At 36.7% G+C, this 16531-nt stretch overlaps 1 protein-coding gene across 1 annotated transcript in view; it reads right to left on the bottom strand.

Moving 5' to 3' along the window:
• The window catches only part of ERC1 (ELKS/RAB6-interacting/CAST family member 1), a 313654-nt gene that overhangs the window by 210798 nt on the left and 86325 nt on the right, over positions 1-16531 (bottom strand). The window contains exon 7 of the mRNA XM_043966008.1: positions 6263-6400. Within this exon, the coding sequence (XP_043821943.1) occupies positions 6263-6400 (138 nt within the window). The remainder of the gene's footprint in view (positions 1-6262; positions 6401-16531) is intronic.

The raw sequence follows: 16531 nt of genomic DNA, 5'->3' as shown, positions 1-16531 counted from the left end.
GGTGGTCAGTACCTGAAATATATACCTATCCATCAGTTGATCAACATCTTTTTATTAAGCACTTACCATATGCTAAATACTGTGCTACACACTATTAATACAAGAAAGGTAAAAACAATCCATGCCCTCAAAGGGCCATTTTCTACTGGGGAAAGCAAAAGAGTAGCTTCATAAAAGATACATTCAGAATAGAAAAGAAAAGTAATTTTGTCTGGGTGATACTAGCATGTGAGAGTACTGGGAAAAACTTCCTCCAGAAAATGACTAAGCAGAGTCTGGAGGGAAGAAAGGAATTCTGGGAAGTTTTAAAGGAGGAGGCATTGGAGGTATAGGAGATATCTAGTATACAAAGAACATAGGTAAAAGGGATCAAGGATGGGTTTGTGAAGGTGGAAGAGACACGACTATTTTTGTAGACCTAGGTAAGTAGCCAATAGACAAGGAGAGACTGAAGCCAATAAGAGAGTAGGAATAACAGAATGAGCAATCTGCTAGAGAAAACAGAATGGAATGGGATCGCTTGTGCACATAGATAGGTTTGCGACCTCTTCATATGAGACTAGGGTGAAGGAGAAGATAATGACAAAAGACATCTGTGTAAGATTATGAGAAGAGCAAAAGAAAGAGCTCTCAGCAAATGGCTTCCCTTTTTCAGTAAAATAGGAGGCAAGATTCTGAGATAGGAGGATAGAGAGAGACAGAGCCATGGGAGGTTTGAGAAGGATAAAAGGACCCACTGGGCTTATGTGACATAAATTTCTAGTGAATCCAACTAGTACAATTTCATGATTTTCTCCAACTTCACTTAGTAGCATGGGCAGGGAAAGATCAGTTACGTGGTAGCAAGGCAAAGGACTCAAGAGAAGAGGATAGAATTGAATTAGTTCACCAAAATGTCAAGATATGGAGGAGAGTATGTGAAGTGCAGGTCTTGGGAAAGAACTGAGGGTTTAAGATTCAAAAGTCACAGTGAATAAAATAGAAGGTTAGGGATTATAAGGCAGAGAAAAGAGGTGGAATGCCAAAAGATTATGTTCAGAAAAAGGGATCTCAGAGTTCATAAACAAGGACTACTTGTGGATTATGGAAAAGTCAAGGAGTAGGTCAATGAAAATGATTAAGTCGAAGAACTAAGAAGTTAGGGTATTAGAGGGGGTATTTGTGTGCATGTGTGTATACATGCATATGTGTGCAAGCATATGTATATGTATGTGTGTTATGTATGTATGTGTTGAAGTCCCCTAAAATGAGGGCAAGAGTTGGAGGAAGGGAAAAAAAAACTATTTGATCTAGGCACTAAATTCATTAAAGAAGGGGAATGTGCCAAAAGGTGGTAAATAACCACTACAAGAATCCTGATTCGTTGATAAATATGTATTGAATGAACCTCAAAGGAGGATAGGCTATTAAGTGATGGTGGTAAAGGATGAGTCTGGGATGTGGCAATGGGAACTAAGGAACATTCTGACTCCTTCACCAAGACCAATGAAAGGCTGAAGGAAAGAAAGTGTAAGAACAGAAAGTATAACAAGCTCTAGAAAGGGTGGTCAGGGAAAATGTGTCATCAAAATGAATGAGGTTTTTCCGAATTCAAGAAAACTGAAGGAGTGAGGTAGGAAAAGATTTAATATGACAGCAAGTTTGTTACTTAGGGGGTAGGCATTCCAGAGAGCAAAGCAGAAGAGACTGGTGGGAGTGGAATGGAGAAAATAGGTTGAATGGAATGGGATCATGGGGGCAGGCAGTGTGGCACAGAGAACGAGGTTTGTACAGTAACAGTCAGCGGGGTGGGAAGGTATGAGAGTGTGGCAGTGTGCTAATCACTGAGGAATGAATTTATGTATGTTATCACCATCCCTGGTGGGCCAGGCAGCAGGGGTAGAAATGCAGCAGACTAATAATGGAGAGTGAGGAATGAGGCTGAGCCTTCTCATGATATGGAGGTTCCAGGAAAGGAATCAGCAATCACTGAGTCAGCCTTCAGGGTAGATTTGTCCCAGGCTCAGGCAAAGGTCTAGGCTAGAAATGAGGTCAAGGAGAGGAGGGGAATTGCAATCAGTGTGGACTGGAAATGCCACAGCTGCCCCAAGCTAAGACTCTCCTATCAAGGTAAAAGGGAAAGAGATTTACTCAGTCATGAAGCTTGTGCCGAAGTAAGATTTGAATCAAGGTCTTCTTGGGTTCTTCTTCATACAAAGTCAGTAGGGCTGAATTGTTGTGTATGAAGATGGAAGTGCTATAGAAAACTGGAAAAAGTCAGAAACAGCCAGGTTGTGAAGAGCTTTAAATGCCAGAGGACTTTATATTTGATCCAAAAGGTAACAGAGAGCTACTGGAGTTTACTGAGCTGGGGGAGCAGGGGGGTAGGAGGGAAGAAGAATGGGGAAAGTAGAATGTCACGATCAGATCTATAAAAGTATTTTAACTGACTAGCTGGGCCTAATCTGAGTGGGGGACTAATCTATGGATGACTAATCTAGGGACTTCTGACTGGTTGGCTATCTGACTGCTATTAATTTAGTATGAGCCATCTAAAAATTTCTCCACACTGCTCCCAAATTGATAAGCAAAAGATTAAGAAGTCTCTTAATTAAATAATCAAAGTAGAGTTTATGTATAAAAATCAATGTAAAAGATAAGAGAAATGCAAATTATACAACCTGTCTGCTTTTAATAATAATAAGGGCCTTTGCTGCCTCTTGCCTTAGGGTATGCTCCAGCTTTCTCCAACTTTCATTCTTTTTCTCCTTCACTCCAGCTTCCCGGCTTCACTTTCACTTCTAACTCCAAGTCGCTTTCACTTTGTTGATCCCCCAGAAAAGCCCCTTAACGTCCTCACCTCTGTTGCCAACCCCCTGCCATCTCTAGCGTCCCTTTCTCACCGAGCTCTCCACGTCTCTAGCCTTCTGGCATTCTTCCTTGCTCTTAGCCTTTTCTCAGTCTCCGTCAGCCCCTCTCTTTACACAGCCTCGGTTTCCTTAGCGTCCTTGTAGCAGCTCCCCTTCTGTCTGTCCTCTTAATCTTCCGGCCTCCTTGTGTCCTCCGGCGTCCCCCCTCTCACTGTCTTCTCCCCTGTATATATGTTCCTTCTCTTCCCTCAAACCTCGAACTCTCTGTGCCCCCCACACACACCAAGCTAATCCACTGGCCACACTAGGGCCCTGCCCAGCCAGGCTCGGCTCGAGGGGCCCATGCCCCCTGCTGCGTACCTGGGACCTCCACAAGGCTTATGCTAGGGCCTGGCAGGACAAGCCTGGGATCTCCGGGGCAGCTCCCCTCAGGGTGTAGGGAGCTGGGGCTTTTTCTTCACCCCAGCTGTCTGACCTGGTGTCCTGAAAAGCCCATGGGGCTTTTTTGGCTCAGCTGAAGTGGAGGGGGAGGGGCACCAGCCCCTCACACAGAAAAAACCCCTGAGAGCCTAAGGCTTTTTCATCTCAGCCCACAGGCAGGGTCCCCAAATCAAAATAAATTCCCACAAATCTAAAGGAAGCCTAAATCTTAGAAAAACAAGCCTAAAGCTTAACTGTGCAATATCCTTTAGTGAAAAGAATTGTGGGAGCAACAGACAAAGATTTCAGGACCTCCAATGCCATGATGGGGGCATCTTGGTAGCACAGTGGATAAAGTGCCAGGCCTGGAATCAGGAAGACTCATCTTCATGAGTTCAAATCTGACCACAGACATTTAATAGCTATGTGACCCTGGGCACATCACTTAACTGTCTGGCTCAGGTTCCTCATCTGTAAAAATGAGCTGAAGTAGGAAATGGCAAACTATTCCACTATCTTTGCAATAAAAAAATCAAATTGGGTCACAAAGACTTGGACAGGACTGAAAGGACTCAACAACAACAAAAACTGCCATGATGTTCTAAAAATCTGCATGGCTAATGTATATAGAATTAGCCTTGGGCACTCCGGAGCTGCCCCTCCCCCCCCCCCCCTTTCAGCTGCAGGGGCCTCCAAGCCAGGCTAAGCAGAGCAGACAAAAACACAGGGTAGGGGTGCAGTGCGGAAGCCCCAGGCACACAGCGGGGGGCATGGCCCCCTCAAAGTGGGGAGGGGGGAAGAGGGCATGCCTGGCACAGGGACTTCATGTTGCTGCCGGCCTTCAGTGCTGTCAACAAATTAGCTTGGGGGCGTGGGCGTTGGCCAGCAGGAGTTTCCTTGCAAAAGAAAGGGGTTTTTTATGTGGAGGGGGGGCACTTTCAGTTAGAAGGAAGGTTCACTACAGTGAAGCTGGGGTCACTACAGTGAAAGGAGGGGTGGCTGACAGTGAAAGTCGAGGGAGCTAGAGAAACAGTAGTGAAGTTGATACAGAGAAAGAAGACAGCTTGGGGTTGTAAGTGCAGGCAGCAGCAGCAGGAGAGAAAGTTAAAAGAGAAAGTGGAGAGCTTGTCTTTACATTTAACAGTAAGTTTATTCACCTAAATAAACCCATTTAGTTAAATTGTAAGAGGCTGCCTCATCTTTTGCTTATCAGTCTGGGAGGCAGTGGGGGAAGTGGCAAGCCCTTGCAGCTTGGATCCCCTTATGGGGCTTAACGAACCTGGGGGATTTTTTTAAACCCCCAGGCAGGTAGGCAGCTAATAGCCAGCTATAGCTTTACTAGCTAAAAGCAGGCAGATAGCCAGCCAGGAGTTCACAGATTAGGCCTGCCAGTTAAAGTATTTTTTACACTGAATGGCGACCACAGCAGGACTTACAGGCCATATATAATTTTTCAGAGAGCTAGTACAGCTATAAGTTTTCCAGATTAGCAGTTAACTTGAGATATTTTTTTTTAATAATATCAAATCCAAAGAGGAGAAAAGCCTCAGAACTGGTGGCAAAACAAGTGGCTACCTGGAAAATCTTACAACTGTCTTCAGATATGAAATCTGTCTTTTCTAGTGGCAGCTGCCAAAATTGGAAACTTTATAAAAGTATTTTCTCGCTTCCTATATGACACATGCCAGCAAAAAAGTGCTGAATATTCTCTTCTGTTATAATCCTAGGGATTTCACAGAATCAAAGAATCTCAGATTCAGAAGACACTTCAGAAGTCATCTAGTCCAACCTATACTGAAAAACTGAACTTGAATTCCACTAAGCCCACAAATCTTTTCAGACAGATTGCTATCTAGATAAATTTCCCCAAACTATACTTGTAAAGTTGAGGGTTTTTTTTTTATCCAATAGTAAGATTTTACAACCTCCATTAAATACTCTCTTATTAAATGTCTAACCTGCCAAGATATTTTAATATCCTAATTCATCTGATGTTATTTATGCCCCCTTAGCTTTTTAGCTCTACAAATCTGATGAACATGACATTCTAAGCCTTTGTGTAAATCATTCATAAAATGATTTAACAGAATAGGGTCAAGGATACTCTCATTAAAAAACTATTATCAAGATGACATTGACCCAGTAATGACTATTTCTTCAGTCTATTCATGCAACAAGCTATGAATCCACTTAACATTACTACTGACTATCCCACAAATATCCATGTTTTCTGCAAGAAAATCATAAGACTCAATAAAAGCTTTTGATAAAATCAGCTCACTAACCCTGTTCAAGAAAGGAGAGAGATTAGTCTGGCATTCAAAGAGCCAGCTCTTTGCAGGCATTAATTCCTTTTCTAGATGTTAATGAATTATGTTCCACCACCCCCCACTTTTTTTTTTTAAATTAAGAGCTCCAAATTTACACAAAGAGGAGACTACTCATCCCTGTAATAATACATTTGAGCTTACCTTGAATCAAGGTCAACTTCATTAGACTACAGTTTACAAACTGACCTCTCTTCTTCCCTTCCACTTCTTTTTTATTGCAAAAAGTGTTTGCCTTTGTCCAGTGCTGCAAAACTCTCTTGTTCTCCATAATCTTTCACAGATCACACAAATGGTTCAATAATCACATCTGCTACTTCTTATGGGGGATGTACTTCAGCTGTGCCTGGGGACCTGAACTAATCAAGAAAAGCTAGGTGTTTTCTAGTCTTACTTATCTTGGGTGTTAATTTTCTATTCATTTCCCCAGCCATATGTTCTAGGTGACATATCTTTCTTCTTGGTAAAGAAAAAAAGGCAAAATAAGATTTATAAGTTTATGCCTTCTTTCCAATTCCAGTTATCACCAAAACATCTACCCAGAGCAACATTCTTATCCTTTATTTAATCACCTTTATTTTCAAAATACTATTCAGCACTAAATCCCATTCCTAAAGACAGTTAGCAAATAATAGTACAGCAAGAGACATAGGATTCACCACTCACTTTCTCTGAAAGGGCTTCTTCAAGAGTAGTCAATGCAGTGTCAGTATTGGTGGTGTCAGCCTGTAGAGATTTGACTCGTTCTTTCAAATTGCTCATCTGTTTCTCTTTATCTCTAAGTTGTTCCTGAAGATTTTCTATCTATAAGGAGGGCCAAAAGAAAACACAATTGAGAAAAGTAAACACAAGGAAGAATTAATTTAAGTTGTTCACAAGCTCTGCCTATAGTTTCCTATGGGGCATTTTGAGAGCAGGATGCCACAAATACAAGTCCTCTATTCTTTATCTGCAATTCAAACTTGCCCTCCATCCCTCAGAGTTTGAAAGTTGCAATTAAATTCAATTTTTGGCCATGATGGAGAGAAAAATGCTAATAAAAACAATGAAAATGAAAACAGGAAGAAAATCAGCCTAAAGAAGTCTGTGATCTATGATCACAGTATTTAAAAACCTCCAAGATAATAAAAAATGGTAAAGGTAACGTTCCTACAAAGTAAAGAAAGAATAATTTAACAGCTACATGAAACAAAAATAGCTAAATAACAAAAAATGTTCTTAATAAATAACAACTTAGATGTATATATTACCTTTCTTTTGACATTTTCAATATATTTTCTCAATTTATTTGCATGCACTAGTGAGAGTCTATCTCTTCAAAAAGATGTGACAGCTGAACAGAAAAGTTAAGCAATTTCCTCAAGGTGAGAGGCAAGTCAATAGCAGACTGTAAATGGAAAAACTTTCCAAAGGACCCATTAAGGCTAATGAGATTCAAGTATATAACTGAGAAAGGCTGATGGATGGTTACACAATAAGGAGAAGTTATGTGCACAAATTAAGAGATCCTTGTGAAAAAGTTAAGTAATAGTTGTGGCCTTCACAAATGCATTGGTTTTGAGGTACTAGAACAATATATGTGTTTCAGACAAAATATTATAAGGAATCTTTCTAATCTTAAGATTAATTGGCTAATATTAATATTAATCTGAATTTAGACTTGAACCACAAAAGATTTCATAAATTTCATGATACATTTGACTAATGCATGGCAAATAACTAAGGACACTGATCCATCTTCCAAATGGTTTTCTAATCACTAAATTCAATCAAAACTCTTTTACTTGTTTTTTTTTTTAAAACACAGTTAAAAATATTACTTCATATAATAAAAGCCAAGGAACACTGTGGCTTAATGATGATAAGGGGTCCCCTGAAATTGTCTTCTTGAGTTATCATATTTTCCAGAAACACTGGACAGAGTATGCAAGAGGCCCTTAACATATCAAGGATGAAGTCTCACCCCCTCCCCCTGAGCTGACATAATTTGTTGTTTACATCCCTAGCTGAACTGTGTGTGTCCTTGGGAGCTGAACTAGCTATAAAGACAGATGTTTCAAACCAATGAAAGTATGGTAAGAAGAAGGGTAAGAAGAACCATTCAGTCACTAGAAAAAATGCCCTATCTACTAGATCAGCATCATTCATAAAGAATATTGAAGTTAAATTATAGAGCCAACCGAGGCAGATGTTAAGATTTACTAAAATTACATTAAGCAAATTAAGTTTAATACAGTGTATCTCAGTTACCAGTAAAAATATCATGAACAGGGGCAGCTAAGTGGTGCAGTGGATAAAGCACCAGCCCTGGATTCAGAAGGACCTGAGTTCAAATCCAGCCTCAGACACTTTACAGTTACTAGCTGTGTGATTTGGGGCAAGTCACATAACGCTCATTGTCCTACCCCCCCCCCAAAAAATATCATGAACAGATTTAATTCACTCTAAATACTACCATTTTGATGAAATAATTAAAAGAGTCTGACTATAATTTACAAAAATAGGAAACTTGTTAAAGTTGATTTAATTAAATAACAATACCATAAGCCAAACTAAAGGGAAAAAGTAAATTTTACCTTAAACCAAAAGAAACAATCCACATTCATTAATTACTTTTCCCTTAATTCATATAATCTCTACCTATAAAATGACTAGACAGTAACAAGATATTTTGAATTTGTGTTTTAAAACAAACATACCAGAATTCGCCTATCCAGGTGAATGTTTGTCTTCAAAACAGTCATATGAAGTCTATATATTTGTTCTATCAATATGACTGTCCTCAAAGGAAGCTTTCTTGACTTACATGAAAAGTGCCCCAAGCACTTTATAGTCACATCCCAATTTCAGACCAAGAATCACTTGATGACCCACTTGATTCACAAACTTGACTCTAAGAAAAATCAAATCCCTTCCAAAACTAAAAGAAAAAGGTTCTTTTGAATCTCCTCAATCTTAGCAATGATAAACATCTCCCAGGTTCTGAAAATAATTCTAAAAGCACTTCTAAGCATGTTTTGTACAATGATACATTATTATAAGACAATCATAGAACAACGAAATATTAAAGCTAGAACTAAGAACCCTAGCAATCAATAACATTTTTTGTATAACATACCAGGCAAGGGCTACTCTGAAGAGAACAATATATTTGATGTATAAATTATATTTATTTTAAAAGAGAGCCCATTATATCAAAGTTACATTATACATTCTTACAATTTATCATATGTTAAATTCCAATGTTAAGACTATCTCATTAATATTTATCCTGAGAAATCCTGTCTGAAATAAGTCAAAATTGACTTGTGATATCTCTTCTAATAATGTCTCGAACATATTAAATCATCTAACTTTAGATTTACTTCTCTTCCTTCCACAAGAAGATTTTAAACTCCTTGTGAGCAGGTAATGTATCTTAAACTTTTAATTTTTCCACAACAACCATTATGGTAGGGTGGATATATACATATATACTTATATTAGGTTAAATGTATATTTTTAGTCTATTTTAAATAATGAAACATAACTAGAACATAATCAATTTGTATTCAAGAATCTTTCATTGCTTCCACAGTGAAAAGAAATAAACAGATATTAATAAAAAATATATTATTCAAAAAGGTAGTATCTAGGATATATGTTTGACGAATGGATTTTAGAAAGGATTTTAACAAATTTTGAAACTTCCAAAACTTTCTTAATTTCTCAGTTAAATTAACCAAAAACCTCTTTCCCCAAACTTCAGCACAGAATAAGAGAAGGCAAACTACAGCTGAGGGGAAAAAAAACATGGTCAAATGAAGCTTTGCAAGTTAAAGTGTGATCTCTGGGAGGTGACTTCACTGTTCTGACCTTCAGTTCCCTTATCTCAAAAATGAAGAAGTTGGCCCCTTTACAAATGTAGCCTCACTGACTTCAATAACTTTATGAATTAAAAAGTGAAGAAAATGTGTTATGGGTTCTTGTAAGGAAAGTGATTTATAAGCCTCATAAATGTGGCATAAATATCATTCTTCCCATTCTAGCAAAGGGCAAATTAATGCATAGAATAAACAAGCTATTTGTATCTGAAATCCACATCAAGCTAGCATATAAAGGAAGGGGGTGGGGGTGGGGGGGAGAAGTTCCTGACTTTTAATGTAGAAATACAAGAGACTAACAAATGGGAGTAGGTAAAAATAATTCTTTACAATTCTATGTACTTTTATACACTAAACCTGAGACTCTAAAAAAACAGAAAATAAGGGACCATGGAACAGGACCTGAAAAGAGATAGTGGAAAGATATATAGTTTATTTAAAGACAATCCTAGAAAGGAATGTCAATAGCATCACCATAAGCAAATTAAACTTCAAGCTAGATTTTGTTTTATCATCAATCAAGTAAGTAATAAACAGTCTGATCTTAAAATGTATTCTGAATGAAGCTCAGATTGAAAAGCTCAATTACATTTTCCACAATAGTGACTTATTAAAAATGATAATAAGTTTATTTTAATGAAAAACTAATTTAAATCTTAGAGGATAACAGTAGAAAGGAAGGGCAAGTACTAATTCCATCATAAGGCAAACCAGGCCATCTGCTTTTGTTCTTTTTTATTCTCTGTCCAGCAAATTAAGCCAATATATTCACTTTAAGGGCTAATATTTAGGTGCAATGAACCCAAGTAGTTTCTGTTATCTCTCTCTCTCTCTCTCTCTCTCTCTCTCTCTCTCTCTCTCTCTCTCTCTCTCTCTCTCTCTCTCTCTCTCACACACACACACACACACACACACACACACACACACTGCTTTTCACATGTTGAGAAGATCAATCTAATATATACTTTAAAAGTTTAAAAAAATTTAAGTGCAGTTTCCAGAATAACAAGCTTTTGGAAGGCAAATAGGCGTTCTTATGCTTCAATTATTTTCCTATTAGTTGGACTACAATAGTGGATTAGATAAATTTTAATTGATTTCCAAATATCAAAGTATCTATAATGACTATCTCTAACATCTTTTTTATTCTGAACTTAGCAAACAATCCCCTCCCCTCCAATGAGCTCACCCTTACAAGAAAAACATAAAAGAAGATTGAATAGAGGATTCTGAATCTCTGATTCATACCATTTTGCTTTTTAAAAAAATATAAATTCAACACATTTGTTGCAAAGCTGTCCTTTTTTTGTATGAGTCCTTATAAATTTCCTTTTGTTCTCCTATAATGCAGTTTTTTAAAAGTTCCACTAGTTTTTTGCATTAATGTTGTTAATCCCCCTACCTCCCCCCATCCCCCCACCCCCGGGCAAAATACCCTTATAACAAATAAGTATAGCCAACCAAAACCAATCCACACCAAGGCCATATTTTCAAGTGTCATTCTGCACCTTAATTTCTTCTAAATTATTTAAACATACTCAAACACAGTTATTAAAACATATCCTAGGGTCAGTTAGGTGGCGCAGTGGATAGAGCACTGGCCCTGGAGTCAGGAGTACCTGAGTTCAAATCCGGCCTCAGACACTTAACACTTACTAACTGTGTGACCCTGGGCAAGTCACTTAACCCCAATTGCCTCACTTAAAAAAAAAAATATAAGCTGCCCAGGTTAACAGAAAAGAAAATAGAATATCTAAATAAACTTATTTCAGAAAAAGAGATTAGGGGCAGCGAGGTGGCACAGTGGATAAAGCACTGGCCCTGGATTCAGAAGGACCTGAGTTCAAATCCAACCTCAGACACTTGACATTTACCAGCTGTGTGACCCTGGGCAAGTCACTTAAAACCCTCATTGCCCCGCCCCCAAAAAAAGATTAAATGGATTTACAAGTGAATTCTACCATACATTTAAAGATCAACTAATTCCAATTTTAAATAAATTATAAATTATTTGGAATAATAGGGATAAGAAGGAGTCCTACCAAACTCCTCTTATAAACAAATATGGCACTGATACCTAAACCAAGAAGAACCGAAATAAAGAAAATTATAGACCATTTTCATTCATGAATAATAAATAAAATGTTAGCTAAGAGATTACAATATATCACAAAGATTAAACATTGTGAACAAGTTATTAACATAACTGATTATATCAATAACAAAAGTAACAGAAATCATGATTTTATCAATAGATACAAAAAAACCCAACCCATTTAACAAACTACAACTCTTGTTCCTAATTAAAAACACTTGAAAGCATAGGTATAAATAGGTTTTTCCTTAAAATAATAAGCAAAAGAAAAAAGAAGCAGCATCTACCTAAAACTATCACCAAGCATTATTTGTAAAGAGAATAAGCTAGAAGCCTTTCCAATAAGATCAGGAATAAAACAAGGATACCTATTATCACCAATATTATTCAATATTAAATCAGAAACGCTAGCAATTGGAATGAGAAAAAAACTGAATGAATCAGATAGGCAATGAGGCAATAAAACAATTTCTTTTTGCAGATAATATTGTGATGATATAGTTGGAAAATCTTAGAGATTCAACTAAAAGGCTAGTTGAAATAATAACTTTAGCAAAGTAGCAGGTTATAAAATAAACCCACATAAATCATCAGCATTTCTATATATTACCAACAAAACCCTGCAAGATACCCCATTTATATTTATTTATATTTAACAGATATCATATTTAAAATAAACATAGACAGCATAAAATAACTGGGAGTATGCTTGCCAAGACAAACCCAGGAACTACATAAATACAATTGCAAAACACATTTTATACAGAAAAAGGCAAATTTGAATAATTGAAGAAATATTAATTGTTCATGGGTGGGCAAAGCAAATATAATAAAAATGACAATTCTTTCCAAATTAATCTATTTATTCAATGTCATCCCATGAAATTATCAAAAAAATTATTTTACTGAGCTAGAAAAAAATAGTAAAATTCATTTGGAAGAACAAAAGGACAAGAATATTAAAAAAATTGATGAAGAAAATTTAAAGAAAGGAAGTTTAGCAGTACTAGATTTTAAACTGCATTATAAGTGGTAATTATCAAAACCATTTGGTACTGGCTAAGAAAAAGAAAGTTGGATCAATGGAATAAAGTAGACATGCAATACACAAATGATCATAGCAACCTTGTGTTTTGACAAATGAAAAAAATTTAAGCTTGCCAGATAAGAATTCACTATTTGGTAAAAAAAAATTGTTGGGAAAACTGGAAAGCAGCCTGTAGAAATTGGACACGGACCATTATCTATATCATTTACCACGATACAATCAAAATGGATACATGACCTAGATATAAAAGGAGACAATATAAGTAAATTAGAAGAACATGGAACATATTACCTATCAGACTTATGGATAGGAGAACACTTTATAAATAAACAACAGATAGAGGGCACTGTGAGATATAAAATGGATAATTTTGATTACATTAAATTAAAAAGGATTTACACAAATAAAACCAATATAGCCAAGATTAAAAAGAAAGGAGAGGGGGCAGCTAGGTGGCAAAATGGATAGAGCACCGGCCCTGAACTCAGGAGTACCTGAGTTCAAATCCAGCCTCAGACACTTAACACTTACTAGCTGTGTGACCTTGGGCAAGTCACTTAACCCCAAATGCCTCACTTAAAAATAAATAAATTTAAAAAAAAAAAAGAAAGGAGAAAAATAGGGGGGAAATTTTATACAGTTTCTTAGTTCAAGGTTTTATATCTCAAATATATAGAAAACTTTGTCAAATTTATAAAAAATTAGCTATTCCCCAATCGATAGTCAAAGGGTATGAACAGGCAGTTTTGCAATGAAGAAATCAAAGTTATATGCAGTCATATAAAAAATGTTCTAAATGATTAGAGAAATGCAAATTAAATTAATTAAGATATCATCTCATACCTATCAGATTGGCCAAACTGATAGAAGGGGAAAATGACAAATGTTTGAGGGGAAATGGAAATATGAGGATGCTGCTGGTGGAATTATGAACTGATACATCTGTTTCAGGAAAATAATCTGGAATTATGCCCAAAGAGTTAGAAAACTGTCTATTTCCTTTGACCCAGAAATACCACTATTAAGACTGTTACCCAAAGTGATCTGGGAAAAGGGAAAAAAACCTATATGCTCTAAAATAGTTATAGTAGCTCTCTTTGTTGTGGCAAAGAACTACAAATCGAGGGGATGCTCCAACAAGTTGTAGTATATGATTGTGAAGGAATACTATTATGCTGTAAGAAATGATGAGCAGGCTAATTTTAGAAAAACATAGAAAGGGGGTCGGCTAGGTGGCGCAGTGGATAAAGCACCGGCCCTAGATTCAGGAGTACCTGAGTTCAAATCTGGCCTCAGACATTTGACACTTACTAGCTGTGTGACCCTGGGCAAGTCACTTAACCCCCATTGCCCCGCAAAAAAAAAAAAAAACAACCCAAACAAAAGAAAAACATGGAAAGACTTACATGAAACAATGAAGAGTGAAATGAAACCATATTATGTATACTTCTGTTTTATCAGTTCTTTTTTTGGAAATGGATAGTATCTTCCTTTTTAAGTCCTTTATAGTTGACTTGAATATTTATAATGCTCAGAATAACCTAGTATAACTTATATATAGAATGCTTAGAATAATATATATATATATTGGTGTCAAATGGTGTCCTTTGCTAGTGTGGGCTACAGACAGAGGGAGGGATACATTTTGGAACTTAAAATGTAACCAAAAAAATTAATTTTTTTTAAAAAAAGAAAAAGAAACAAATAAAAGGAGCAACAAGACACCTTAGCTGTCAATTTCAACAATCATTCCTCCCAAAGCCTTTTGCTAAATTGTAAACCAGTGACTTAAATAACTAGAGTAGCTAGGTGGTGTGGTGGTGTAGCACCAGGCCCAGAGTCACAAAGACTTGAGTTCAAATCAACCTTAAGACACTTATTAGCTGTGTGGGAAGGTCACTTAACCTTGTTTCTCTCAGTTTCCTCATCCATAAAGTGAGCTGGAGAAGGAAATGGCAAACTACTCCAGTATCTTTTGCCAAGAAAAGCCCAAAAGCAGTAATAGAGAGTCGGATAAGACTGAAAACAACTAAACAACAACAAAGATCTAAATTACCTCTCATTTATATCATCAATCATCTCTAACGTGGGAATGACACTAATTAAGGGGAAAAAATGAGAAAGAATATAAAAATAAAAATTAGATTTAAATCTAAAAAAAAAGAATCATTAGCACAGACATGTTGATTAGATCTGGGGGAGCTGATGAAATTACCAAGTGAAATAGAGGTAGAAAAGAAGATCCAGAGCAGAACCCTGAGAAGACACCTACAGTTAGAGGAATCTGGATGAAGATCCAGAAAAGGAGATAGACAGAGCAATCTGATTGATAGGGGGAGGATCAGGAGAGAGTAGTGTCCCAAAAACCTAGAGAGAAGAAAATATCATGGAAGAGAGGGTAGTCAATGATGTCAAAAGCTATAGAGAGGTCAAGGAAAATGAGGATTGAGAAAAAAACAAACCCACAGGATTTGACAACTAAGAGATCATTAATAACTTTGGAGGGAGTGGTTTCAGTGTAATGTTAAGTCAGAAGCCAGAATGAGGAGAAAAAGTAGTGGCACCTATTGTAGATGGCCTTTTCAAGGAGTTTAGTTGCAAAGGGCAGCAAAGATATAGCTGCCAGGGATGGAATAATCTATTGAGTATTGTTCCAGAGTGGGGAAGAAATGGACAGTAGGGCATAAGCCAGAGATTAAAAATATGTGATAGAGTGGGGAATGACAGAGAGTCAATCTTGCAGAAAGTGAGATGGAATGGGATCACCTGAACAGGATAAAGGTTTAGCTTGGCAAGAAGTAAGGCTATCTCACCATGAGACAGCAGTGAAGGAGGAGATAGTGGCAGAAGGCATTTGAGTGATAAGAGATGAAGAAGCGGGGAGAAAGAGTTCACAATGAATGGCTTCAATTTTTTCTGTAAAATATAAGGAAAGGATTTCAGCGGAGGTGGGGGGCAGGGAGGAAATATAGGAAGTTTGAGGAGGGATGAAAAGGTTTGGAGGAGCCCACTAAAACTTATTCAAAAGATAGTATGGTTATTCATGGACTCATAACAACCAGGTCACCTAACAGAGTAAGTAGCATATAAATTAATCTGAAGACAAAGCTAGGAAGCACTAACTAAAAATGATCTTTTCTAACTTTTGGCAAGTAGGAAGTTAATGGAAGACAATAAAAATGTCTGATATTAGTTATAGCCAATACTAAGATGTAGTCATCATATTTATCATGATTAAATTATGAATTCTATCAAGAAGTTGACAGAAAACCAAACTGAAGTAAATTCCAAGTATGACTTGGGAATAGCTTTGGGCTATACTCGTATATTTTCCAAGTAGTTCAGTTGACTTTAAAATCTGATAATTTAATGTTATCTTGTCAAAACTACAGAGACATATTGGTGAGTTATTTGAATAGTAATATTACATAGTACACATTAAAATTTTCAACACTATAATTTTCACAACTGTTCATCTGCAATCCATTTTTTGTTAAATTAAAATTATCATTACTAGAAGGTCCATCAAAAGATGATTTTAAGTCCAAAGTTTATCTATAACCTGAAAACTGAATAAGTGAGTAATATATCCAGTTGTCTATACTTTATACCATGATTAGCTTAAATTATAAAGGATGACTAATATTAAGTTTTTTCATCAACTGTAGGGATAGCATTTGTGTTTAAAATAGAATTGTCAATGATGTATATATTTTTTGTTTTTTGTTTTTTGCAGGGCAATGAGGGTTAAGTGACTTGCCCAGGGTCACACAGCTAGTAAGTGTCAAGTGTCTGAGGCCGGATTTGAACTCAGGTACTCCTGAATCCAGGGCCGGTGCTTTACCACTGTGCTATCTAGCTGCCCCAATGATGTATATTTTTAATAAAAGGAAAGAAGCCCTTCCTTTTCCTAAATACATCTAACCAAG

The sequence above is a fragment of the Dromiciops gliroides genome, chromosome 5, assembly GCF_019393635.1.
Source record: "Dromiciops gliroides isolate mDroGli1 chromosome 5, mDroGli1.pri, whole genome shotgun sequence".
Lineage (NCBI taxonomy): Eukaryota > Metazoa > Chordata > Mammalia > Microbiotheria > Microbiotheriidae > Dromiciops > Dromiciops gliroides.
The sequence above is the reverse complement of the archived record's forward strand: the minus strand, read 5'-3'. Positions and strand labels throughout refer to the sequence as shown.